Source organism: Pipistrellus hanaki (assembly GCF_964339955.1).
Source record: "Pipistrellus hanaki genome assembly, chromosome: 6".
Taxonomy (NCBI): domain Eukaryota; kingdom Metazoa; phylum Chordata; class Mammalia; order Chiroptera; family Vespertilionidae; genus Pipistrellus; species Pipistrellus hanaki.
Genome location: NC_140508.1, coordinates 55,279,115 through 55,292,273, shown reverse-complemented (window position 1 = coordinate 55,292,273; position 13,159 = coordinate 55,279,115). Strand labels below are relative to the sequence as shown.

General features: G+C 35.9%; 1 protein-coding gene across 2 annotated transcripts in view; it reads right to left on the bottom strand.

The window, feature by feature from the left end:
• ROCK1 (Rho associated coiled-coil containing protein kinase 1) overlaps positions 1-13,159 on the bottom strand; it is a 101,451-nt gene that overhangs the window by 30,498 nt on the left and 57,794 nt on the right. For both annotated transcript variants that reach the window (XM_084888080.1, XM_084888081.1), the window contains exons 14-18: positions 11,028-11,163; positions 8,551-8,642; positions 8,210-8,456; positions 2,061-2,167; positions 475-625 (exon numbers count right to left, since the gene is read on the bottom strand). In XM_084888080.1, the coding sequence (XP_084744206.1) occupies positions 475-625; positions 2,061-2,167; positions 8,210-8,456; positions 8,551-8,642; positions 11,028-11,163 (733 nt within the window). The remainder of the gene's footprint in view (positions 1-474; positions 626-2,060; positions 2,168-8,209; positions 8,457-8,550; positions 8,643-11,027; positions 11,164-13,159) is intronic.

The following is a 13,159-nucleotide window of genomic DNA, read 5'->3' as shown; positions in this document are numbered from 1 at the left end:
ACAAGCTGGTGCCAAAAATCCCAGTTTTTATCCTGATAACTCTATTAAAGCTATTACCCGTGTTTCCCCGAAAATAAGACATCCTCCGAAAACAAGAGGAGGTGAAGCATCTCAAACATAATGTTGAAAGAGTAGAAGAAGAAAGAAAAGGGGAAGAAGAAGAACAACAACAAGGCAAGAAAGCAGATGAATTAACAGACAATAAGTTCTAGAATAAATTGGTAAAAAAAATAAAGAATTGAAAAACTAGAAAAAAACATATATTCCACTCTATTTTATAGGGAATAAAGTGTAGGACAGGATGGTAGAGTGAGGAAACTAGAAGATGAAATTGTATATTTTTTTTAAATGGAAGGAATCCAAAAAAGGGGGGATAACTATCCTCTTCTTAGATCATTAACTATAATTTTTAATAAGTTGTACTACTCTATTATTAAAACGAATCATACAGAAAACATTAAAATTGACACTTACCATACATTGCAACAGATTTTGCCTCTTCAATAGACTGATGTTTGTCAGTTAAACGAGCTTTGGTTACTTTATGTTCATTTACCTCTTGTTCTAACCGTTGTTGTAAGGATTTCAGCTTATAGTTTAAATCTATCTCTAAATTATTCTTTTCCTGTAAAATGAGAGTCATATAATACATTGTTCAAAAGACACATTAAATATTACATTATTAATATCCCGCATTAAATAATATACAAATCAACTGGTCTGAAATGGGACAACGTATTTCTTAAAGTTTATTTTTTGTACTTTCTTGTATACTTCACATTACCTATAATGTCTTACTTTTTAAAAAAAATGTTTTTACTGATTTCAGAGAGAGAGAGAGAAACATCAATGATGAGAGAGAATCATTGATTTGCTGCCTCCTGCACACCTCCTACTGGGGATTGAGCTAGAAACCTGAGCAGGTGCCCTGACAGGAAATCAAACCCTGACCTCCTGATTTATGGGTCAATGCTCATCCACTGAGCCACACTGGCCAGGCTATAATGTCTTACTTTTTAAATCACAATAAGCACTTAGAATTAAAAGAAAAACATCACCTTTCTTTACTCACAACTTTTTATTTGAATCATTAGCCATAACTGATGGCAGAGCAAAGTTGTGATGGTATTTATATTAGAAAGGTGAATTGCTAGGATCAGAGATAAATAGGACAATTCTTCAATTCATAAAAAATTTTTTGCTATCACTGTTTTTTAAACATCTAAATTATCTCCATGTACATTTGTATCTTTACCTAGATTTATGTTTTTTGATGAAAGAACAAGTCAAAATTTATTTCATTTCTGTTTGGGTGCTTCTTCTACTCTTCCTTTATCTTACTTCTCATTTATACTAGGCTCAGACATGAAAAAACTATTCTGAGAGTCACAAAACATGTACGAAGGACAAGATAACTGGTAGATTTTCTCATTTACCTGAGGATCTACTAAAACTACATGTTTACGGCAAGACATAAAAAAATGTGAGTGCTAGATCTGCATATTATCTATTTAATCCTTTTCTTTCTTTCTTTCTTTTTTCTTTTCTTTTTTTTTTTTGCAAGGTAGAGACAGAGAATAACCAATGACATTTTTAACTAAGAAAGTTTTACATGTAAAAGGCTAATCACTTTGTGCATTTTCTATTTTACTAACTTCTACCAACAAAATGGAAAAAGCATACATGGTCTATATACTGATCCTGTTTTCCTTCTTCATAAGGCTAGTAATAAGATTTAGCACCTTCATTATATCCGTGTACAAAAAAAAAAAAAAAAGAAAAAAAAAAACCCTTCCATATGAAAAGGTATTTCTAAACCAAAGCAATTTGTGATAAGATAATATCAAACAACTAATACTCTTCAAGTAAAAACAAAAATAACACAATAAAAGCTCTAATCAAGACATATACCCCCCACTCTCCACAACCAACTGATCAACCAGAAAACTTTTAGAAACGTAATATATAAACATTAGGAACAAATGCTATTTTATATAATCACCTTATAATATTTAATACCCAGTAAATACTCTCATAATTGGTAACATTTAATCATCTACCTTTTCTGAATGATTAAGCATGTCTTGAGCGTCTTTTCTTTCTTCTTCTACTCTTTCAACATTATGTTTGAGATGCTTCACCTCCTCTTGTAAAGATGTAATTCGAGCTATCAAATGAGAAAAAAAGTTCAAGTCACATATTAAAACAAGTCTTTTTGTTCAGCATGACCATTAAGACAAAAAAGTTTTAAATTTCCTGGTTACCTTGGTAGTATATACAGTAACTACAATGCCCTATATAATAAAGAGGTAATATGTAAATTGATGGTCACTCCAACGTACAAGATGGCCACCACAAGATGGCAGGTAGGGGAGGGCACTTATGGGCAATCAGGCCAGCAGGGGAGGGCAGTTGGGAGGGACAGGCCTGCAAAGGAGACAGTTTGAGGGAGAGGGGGATTAGGCCTACAGGGGAGAGCAGTTAGGGGTGACCGGGCCGGTAGAAGAGGGCAGTTGGGGAAGACCAGGCCAGCAGGCAAGGACAGTTAGGGACGACCAGGCTGGCAAGGGAGGGCAGTTAGGGGTGACCAGGCCTGCAGGGGAAGGCAGTTAGGGGTGACCAAGCTGACAGGGAGGGGAGTTAAGGATTACCAGGCCTGCAGGGGAGGGCAGTTGGGATTGACCAGGCCTGCAGGGGAGGACAGTTAGGGGTGATCAGGCCACCAGGGAGGGCAGTTAGGGGTTACCAGGCTGGCAAGGTAGGGCAGTTAAGGGCAATTGGGCCAGCAGGGGAGAAGTTAGGCGTCAATCAGGCTGGCAGGGGAGTGATTAGGGGGTGATCAGACTGGCAGGCAGAAGCGGTTTAGGTGCTAACAGGCAGGCAGGCAGGTGAGCAGTTGGGAGCCAGCAGTCCTGGATTATGAGAGGGATGTCTGCCTGCCTGTTTGGGCCTGATCCCACCACTGGGATCGGGCCAAAACGGGCAGTTGGACATCACTCGAGGAGAGAGGGTACAGGCTGGGCTGAAGGACACCCCCCCCCCATGAACAAATTTTATGCACTGGCCTTTACTATAATAATAAAAACTATTAATACTAATTGGAAATCATTTATTACATATTCTTTACTTCACAAATGGTCAAAGAGATGAACCTTAGCTTGGTCCAGAAATCAGATCTGAGTTTGTATTCAGTGCTCTTTCTACCATATTAAGAATGAGACACTTTAGTTAATTAAGGCAAGTATTTAAGTGGTTTTTATGTGCCAGACATTCTGAAAGCGTTTCATTTTACTGTTAAACTTAATGGAGCCAAACTCAATTTTTATAGAAAACTATTTTTAAGGAATTCAAGCATTCTAACAAAGTTTAGTTTTAATGCACTTAAGGCTCATGCCATACAATGGTAGCAATTATAAATGCAGAATAGAAAATGATCCTGGAAAATATATTATGCATACCAAAAAGAAAAGATGCTATCTAGGACTACTAGACACTGTATAAAATTGAAGATTCCCATTATCCACAAATGAACATCAGAAAGAATACTACAGTGAGCTAACACATTTAAATATATTATTGTAAAATTTGTAAGTTCAAAAATAGTGTATTTTAAAATGTCACTGGTTACCTTTGGAGTATACTGAGGAAATAATAAAAAAAATCAAGTATATAACTTGACTTTTTTTAATAAGCTGTACATCAAGATATATACTTGAAAAAATATTTTTAGTAGTATTTGAGTTAATGAAGGAATGAAGAATGCTAAAAACAGATCATCAGCACTGCAAACTCCTAAAGGATCTAAGCAATGATCACCAATGGCTTTTAACATCACCAAAAGAGACAGGCAGACTTTATGTGCCTCTTGGCACATAAATAATATGTCTTAAAAGTATTCTTGCTAAATTCCTACCTGAAATAGATCAAGCTTCAGACATACCAGTTCAGTTTAAAGTATTACAAGGACCAGAGCAACATGTTAATTGATGGAATCAGCAAAATTCAGATTGGGAGATAATTAACAGAACAAAAAAACCTGTTTTCTTCAACCAATAGCAACTACAAACAACAAAAAATGGAGGAGGAACCTATAGATTAAAAAAAAACAAAAACTTAAGGGGCATATTATAAATGCAATGTGTAGATCTTAATTAGATCCTAATTCAAGTAAAATACAAAAACAACAACAAATAATGGGACTACAGGAAATAACTCAATGTCCATCTATAGATGAATGGCTTAATAAAAAGGAAGAATCTGAGCACTGACTTGATGTTACAATACTAGATATTACAATCTACATTAATAAAAGAGAAAAATGCTAATTGACTGTACCTTTGCTACGGCCAATCAAAGCGAGTATACAGCAGGGGTTCCAGAATGCCCCCTGGCCACTCGAAGCCTATGAGTGCAGGTACCAAGAGGCTGAGCTCCAGCACCAAGCTGGGGTCTCAGGCCGGCAGCGGCGCCCGCACCCATTTGGCGATCGGCAATCTGGCTGTGCCTCCAGCCTGGGGTCTCAGGCCAGCAGCGGCGCGCGTATCCACGCAGTGATCCCCTCCCTGCCCAGCCTGGGTTCTCAGCCACTGAGTCACACCAGCCAGGCAGATATGGAGGAATCTTAAATGTTTCTTTTTTATATATATATTTTATTGATGTTTCACAGAGAGGAAGGGAAAGGGATAGAGAGCTAGAAACATCTATGAGAGAGAAATATCATCAGCTGCCTTCTGCACAGTCCCCACTGGGTATGTACCCCAAACAAGGTACATGGCCTTGACTGGAATCGACCCTCAAGGGGTCCCAGATCAGGCTGGCAGGAGAGCAGTTAGGTGTCGATCAGGCTGGCAGGGAAGTGGTTATGGGGTAATAATACTGGCAGGCAGAAGCAGTTAGGGGCAATCAGGCAGGCAGGTGAGCAGTTGGGAGCCAGCAGTCCAGGATTGTGAGAGGGATGTCCTACTGCCTGTTTAGTGGAACATCCCCCAAGGGGTCCCAGATTGGAGAGGGTGCAGGTTGGGCTGAGGGACACACACCCCTGTGCACGATTTTGTGCACCAGGTCTCTAGTATTAAATAATTACCAACTTTTCCTCCAGGTTTGATAATGATATTGTGGTCATGTTTGTTTGTTTTTCTTTTAAGAATTCTTTATCTTTAAAAGATAGTAAAATATTTACAAATTAAACAATGAGTCACCTGCAATTTGCTTCAAATTAAATTTAGTGTCAGATGATTGGGAAAGGGAGGTGGGGGCACAATAAAACACAACTGGCTGCTAGATGAAGATTACTGAAACTGAATAATGGGTACCTAGGGTCATTATATATTCTCCTATGGTATACGATTGAAATTTCCAATATAAAAGGTAAAAGAAATAATAGGATTTTTAAAAAATTATTTATTCATTATTGATTTTAGATAAGAAGAGAGAGAGACAGAGACAGAGACAGAGAGAGAGAGAGAGAGAGAGAGAGAGAGAGAGAGAGAGAGAGAGAGAGAGAAAAGAAAGATACATGGATTGACTCCAGTACACACCCCACATGGGTTTTCTGGGATTGAACCCATGACTTTCCAGTGCATGACTGACCTTACAGCCAACTGAACCACAGTGGTTAGGGCTAAACAAGAGGATTTTTAAGAAGACTTTTAAAAATGGTTAAGTGAAAAAAATGTGTCTTTTTGCATTTTAATCTGAAGATTCACAAATAAACTTGCTACATGAAGAGCTTTCATTTGAATTAAAAATTTCATTCCTCCATGACATTTTGTTCTTTGTCTTTTCCTTTTATTTAAGCCTATATGGCCTAGACTTTTGGAAACTAATTTTGTCTATAACAACAGCCTTATCTGTACATTGGTCCAGGTGTTGGCAAACTTTAGACCTATAGTCTCTACAGACATGAAGCTAAAACTTTTTTTTTCCCATTTTTAAAGGGTTGCAAAAAGTGAAAAAAGAAAAATATATAACAGAGATCATATATGGCCCACAAAACCTAAAATATTTACTATCTAATTATATTTGGGAAGTCATTTCCCATACATATCTACCAGTATACATAAAGGACATTGAACTAGGAAATAATCTTGACTCTGCCAGGAGACCAGTGTCCTAGACTATGAGAAACTTTTATCTGAGGAACCTGAAATTTCTTAAAGACCATGAAAGATTAATATAAAAATTGTGTGTGTTTTTTAAACTAAAATGCATTTTTAAAAAAATAATTTTTATTTATTGATTCTTTTAGAGAGATAAAGGGAGAAGGAGAGAGAGAGAGGAAAAGGGAAGGAGAAGGAGAGAGAGGAAAAGGGAGGGAGTTGGGGGGGAGAAAAGGAGGGAGTGAGGGGGGGAGAAAGAGAGAGAGACACATCGATTTGTTGTGCTACTTATTTATGCATTCATTGGTTGATTCTTGTATATGTGCTCTGACCAGAGATCAAACCTATAACCCTGGCAGTAGCAGGATGACACTCTAACCAAATGAGCTACCCAGCCAGGGTAAAACTGCATCTTTTTATGTATGTTGAGGGTCATATGAGTTGTGTGCATTTTTTGATGCATGCCAGCTTTGATTTGTTTAAATTAAAAAATTAAACCTCAAAGTAAGCATAGAAAAAACATAAACTTCAATAAACCATGCTATGAATTTTCCTTAATAACACTAATATGCATGATGGTCTCTACTTCTAAGGTAAACACTTCAAAGCTCAGTCATATCTGAAAGATCGCAAACTTAAAGAATTTTAGAATTTATAGGGGGTCACCTATTTTATTTCCTTGGTTTATAGATAACAAAGGCCGATAAAATGATTTAGTGACTTTCAAACAATAAGGCTATATTTAAAAAGGCCTAGAAAAGCAATTTAAATGAGGCTTTTCTAATACATATGAGGTTACTTTCTTGATTATATTTAGATCTATTTTTAGCCTGAGAAATAAGATTGCACAACACTCCTCAGCTAAGAAACAATTGGAGGTCTTAATTTCCATTTCCAGTCACAAAAATTTACCCTGACCTCTCTCCACAGAATTCTAGCTAATCATCAAACCCCATGAGACCCCAAACTATGTTCCCATCCTGTGACTAAGGTTAAAATGGACTACCCCACCCCCAATTTTTCCCTGAGAGATCTGGCAACTTCCATGCATATCTATTTGATTAAGTAATATAGATACTGTTGCTAATAGGAATAGAAAATTGAAAAATATATGAGAAGTGGATAGAGAACCACACAACTTTTTATAAAACAAACTAAATTTTAATAACATTATGAAAATGTTCCTTTATTCACTGTTCTACTCAATTTTTCTTTTAACTCACAAAGACTGCTGATATTTCCAGTTCTAACCTTCCCAAGTACCTAATCTTCATTTGTAATGGGATTCTATTTCTGCAATTGAGTTTCTATTTCTACCAACAATGCATGAGGAATTCCCATGTTTTAATAGTAATAAACCTCTCAGTCTGGATTAGTCTCACTATCCAGAGTGGGACTTTTGTGAATCAGGCATGTTTTAAAATGATGTTTTCAGTAATCTGGCTGTAAAATTGGTAATATCCACATAATCTACCTCACAGGCATGCCCAGGAGAGTAAGGAAATTACAATGTGATATAAAGGTAGGCGTTATCCTGAAAAAAGAAAAATGCTTAACTATTTCTGGTTTCACCAAAATCATTTTCTTTATGAGGGCAACATGATAAAAAATATACTTAAAAAGGCCTGAGATGGTAAATTTTATGCTTTGAAGCACAATTACAATTTAAAAATTTAGAAAATTACCTTCTATTGATAAAATGGCTTATATATGTACAGTGAAATATGATTCAGCCTTACAAAGGAAGGAAATTCTGACACATGTTAAACATGGATGAATCTTGAAGTCATTACACTAAGTGGAACACGACAGACACAAAAGGACAAATACTGTATGATTTCACTTTTATGATAGTTAAACTATCATAAAAGATACATAGAGACATAAAGTGGTTGGTGTTTTCTAGCAACTAGGAAGATTGAATAATGGGGAGCTATTGTTTAAAGGTTATAGAGTTTTAGTTTGGGGTGAAAGAAAAGTTATGCAGATGGACAGTCACAATGATTGCACAACAATATGAAAGAACTTTATGCAACTGAACTATACACTTAAAAATGAATAAAAGGTAAATTTTATTATATATATTTTACCACAGTAAAAAAAGAAATTACCTTGAAGGTCTCCAATCATCTCAGAATCATGTCCTCTGTCTCTTCGTTCAGCTTCCAATGCAGCTTGCAGCTGGTAATACTCCTTATCTGTTTGTGACTTGGAATTCTCTAGAATTCTATTTCTCTCCTGCAATTCTCTGTTCAGGGACTCTAGTTGACTAATTGACTTGCTCATCTCTGTGTGACTTTTCCTTAATCTTACAGCTGTGTCTGATTCTGTCCTAAGTAAATCATTGGCTTCTTCCAGCTATTAAAAAAAAAAAGAGCAAGAAAGTAGATTTTTACTAAAATACAAACTTATTAATTATAATATTTTAATAAACCACGTTCCAAAAACATACCTGCTTTTGTAATTGTGCCAGCTTCTCATTAGCAAGCTGTGAATTCTGACTTACTTTCTTTAAGTCTTCCAACTGATCCTTTAATGTAGAAACTAGTAAATGAAGGAATAAGATGTAGAAATCACAAAGTTTTCATGGAGGAGACATATAAACTTACTTTAAAAAAATGAAACTTAATCTTAGGCCATAATAGCTACAACAGGCCCATTCCTAAAATGAAATTTCATCTTGGAAGTACCGTACTCTTAAAATTCATCAAAAAGTACAGTATCGTTTTATAATATAGGATGCAAAATAGATTTGTTTCTACTATTATAATATTTCAAATTCTTTTACTTTAATAAGGTCAATCTATTATTGAAATGTTACAGAGCCAGTTTTAATATAATTTATTTTTGAATAGTTCAGTATTTTTAAAAAGGTTCAAAACTCCAAAGGTACCAAATGGTATATAGTATAGAATGAGTTTTCCTACCTCCATATTGTCTTCTAGGCCAGTGGTTCTCAACCTTTCTAACGCTGCGACCCTTTAGTACAGTTCCTCATGTTGTGGTGACCCCCAACCATAAAATTATTTTCGTTGCTACTTCATAACTGTAATTTTGGTGTTTTTTTGTTTGTTTGTTTTTTAATATATTTTATTGATTTTTTACAGAGAGGAAGAGAGAGGGATAGAGAGTTAGAAACATTGATGAGAGAGAATGATCAACCAGCTGCCTCTTGCACACCCCCTACTGGGGATGTGCCGGCAACCAAGGTACATGCCCTTGACCGGAATCGAACCTGGGACCTTTCAGTCTGCAGGCCGACTCTCTATCCACTGAGCCAAACCGGTTTCGGTCATAACTGTAATTTTGTTACTGTTATGAATGGTAATGTAAATATCTCTGTTTTCCGATGGTTCTCAACCACTAGCAGGGTTTCCTAAGACCACTGGAAAACACAGATATTTAATTATGATTCATAACAGTAGCAAAATTACAGTTATGAAGTAGCAACGAAAATAATTTTATGGATGGGGGTCACCACAACATGAGGAACTGTATTGAAGGGTTACAACATAAGAAAGATTGAGAACCACTACTCTAGGCCCTCTGATTCTCCTCCCCAGCCACAACCATTACTAATTTTTTCATATCCTTTCTAAGGTAGCCTATGCATCCATATCCTAATATATAAAAACAAACTGTAATAACCCTGGCTCGGTTGGTTGGAGCGTCATCCCATACACTGAATGATCCAGGGATTCCTGGTCATGGTACGTACCCAGGTTGTGTGTTCAATCCCCAGTCTGGTTGTGCAGGGGATGCAAACAATTGATGTTTCTCTCACATCAATGTTTCTCTCTCCCACTCCTCCCTCCCTATCCCCCAACCTTTCTCTTCCTTCCTCTCTCTAAAATCAATTTGAGAAATTATTTAAAAACATACAGGTTTTATATATATATATATATATATATATATATATATATATATATATATATGTATATATATATCTCTGTGTGTGTGTAAACACATATATACACACACACATGTATGCATATGTTTAAGGTATATAGACAAGCACCTCTGTTTTAACTGATATGTACTTTTTTTTCACTTAAAGATACACTTTAGAGATTCTTTTATAACATATAAGGAATTTATTATAGCATTGATTACATTTATTTTGTTTATAATTTTGCCATTTAAAAAATTGCTACAACAAATAGCCTTGTTTATACATCAATTTACATTGCATAAGTGTGTATGTAAAAAAAATTCTTAGAAGAAAAATCACTGGATCAAAGCGTGTAGAAAGCTATTTTATTTATTTTCATTAATCCTCACATGAGGATATTTTTTAGAGAGAGTGGAAGGGAGGGAGAGAGACAGAGAAACATCAATGTGAGAGAAACACATTGATCAGTTGCCTCTCGCACATGCTCCAAATGGGGCAGGGGATTGAACCTGCAAACAAGGTACATGCCCTTGACTGGAATCAAACCCAGGACCCTTTAGTCCTTGGGCCGACCAACACTCTAACCACTGAGCCAAACCAGCAAGGGCTAGAAAACTATTTTAGAAGCATTTGTAACACTAACATTAAACATGAAATTCTAGTTTCTGAGTTCTCTAAGGTGGCTGCTTGCTAGAAGTGCCTAGGAGCTTAATAAAAATACTGATGTTCAGGCCACATGTCTAGATCAATTAAATTAGAATCTCTGAAGTTAGGTATCAGTATTCTTTAAAGTTTTCCAGGAGATTTCAATATACACACAATGGTGAAAATCACTACTTTACCTAAAACATTACTACTGATCTTAATATACTATATATTTTATCTTGAGATATAGGTATTTAGCTCATGAGGTGTCAGAGGATTATGATTTTAAAAACACATCAGAGGCATTAAAATTAAGAAAAGCTTGTGACAAAGACCCCAAGGATAGTGTTAGACAGAAATTCCAGTGTTTTTCAAAGGAAGTAATAATTTACCTTCATTTTCTACATTTCTCCTCTTTTCATTTTCCTGTTCTGCTTTTCTTTGGTATTCATTAATTCTATGCTGTAGCATCATTTTCTCTTTCTCAATCTGAGACACTGTAGATTCTAGATTTCTTCTTTGATTCCCCTGAAATTGTAATAACAAGAGTTATTGAGATACTCCTCGTTTATTTGAGAGAACACTGTTCTTAAAAACAAAAACACAAAGACTTACCTAATTTTTGTTTCAAATATCAGATAGTACCTCCTAATGACAACTTTCTAATAACAGAATTAGCTTGCCCTATAAGACAGTGAGAATCTTCTACTTGAACTAGATATGTAACCTTTTCAAGGAGTTTTAAATCCATGCATATAAAAAACCTATCAGGTTGAATCACTTTATTCGTTTAAGATAACCACAATACATTATATTACCAACATTTTGGTTTATTTACAACCCTACATTTAAGATATAAAATACAAAAGGGATCAGGTAATAATTACATATTTGATAAATAAATTGTGTCAAGTTCAAATGGTACCAAATGCAATAAATTAAACAGTCCCTGTGTATCTACCTTAATCCTTTCCCTGTCTCAACAACTTAACTTTTCTAAGATTTTTTTTTTTATGTATCTACCTACTAATGCATACTAAAAAGTAATGAGGCCCAGCCAACGTAGCTCAGTGGTTGAACATTGACCTATGAACCAGGAATTCACATTTTGATTCCCTGTCAGGGCACATGCCCGGGTTGCGAGCTCGATCCCCAGTGTGAGTTGTGCAGAAGGCAGCCAATCAATGATTCTCATCACTGATGTTTCTATTTCTCTCTCCCTTTCCCTTCCTCTCTGAAATAAACAAAAAATGTATTTTTTAAAAAAAGGAATGGAGAAGATACCTATTTAGAAAATGAAACCATAGGGGAGAGGAAAGTTAAGGGGGGGAACAACCCAAACTTCCACAACTTAAAAACTTATCTTGTTTCTGAGTTACCATTATCAGCATATCCTGCTTTTGGTGCTTCATTTTTTATTTTTTTGTTTTATCCTCACCCAAGGATATTTTTTTCTATTGGCTTTTTAGAGAGTGGAAGGGAGACAGAAGGGGGTAAAAGAAACATTGACAAGAGATAGACACATTGGCCAAAACCGGTTTGGCTCAGTGGATAGAGCGTCCGCCTGAGGACTGAAAGGTCCCAGGTTCGATTCCAGTCAAGGGCATGTACCTTTGTTTGCGGGCACAACCCCAGTGGGGGTGTGCAGGAGGCAGCGGATCAATGATTCTCTCTCATCGATGTTTCTAACTCTCTCTCTCTCTCTTCCCCTCTGTGAAAAATCAATAAAAATATATTTAAAAAAAAAAAAAGAGATAGACACATTGATTGATTGCCCCAAGGATCAAACCTTCAACGAAGGCACATACCCTTGACCATGAATTGAAACAGAGACTCTTCGGTTCATTGGCTGAAGCTCTAACCACTGAGTAAAACCAATCAGGGCTTCATTTTCTCCACCAGGTTAGGGAAGTTTTACAAATAGGTTTTCAAATTTGTCTCTCTCTTCTCCTTTCTAGCACACCCATGATGTGAATGTTAGTACTACACTGAAGACCCAGAGGTGCCTTATACTATCTTCATTTTGTTGGATTTTTTAAAATTTATTTTTTTTGCTGTTCTGATTGGATGTTTTTTGCTTCCTTATATTCCAAATCTTTGGATCCTCAGCTTCATCTACTCTCTCTCCTGTTGCTGATTCCCTAAAATTGTTCATTTCACTTAGTATATCTTTTATTTCTGACAGGTTTTTTTTTTTTTTTTTAAGGTGTCCAGATCCTTTCATGCTGTTAAATTTCTAAGTTCATTGAGAATCCTTATATCTAGTGTTTTGAAGTCCATTAAGTTTCGGGTCTTATATTTAGGTGTTTGATCCATTTTGAATTAATTTTTGTATGTGGGGACGAACTGTAATCCAGTTTCATTCATTTGCATGTGACTTTCCAGTTTTCTGGATCTTATTTAAGTCTTCTATTTTAACAGGTCTCTTCTGTCACAGTTCTTGTGGGATTAAGAGGTAATGCCTCCCTTTCCACTTGATTTTTATTGACACAGAGATTGAAGGGGGCATGGCTCCTCATTACTG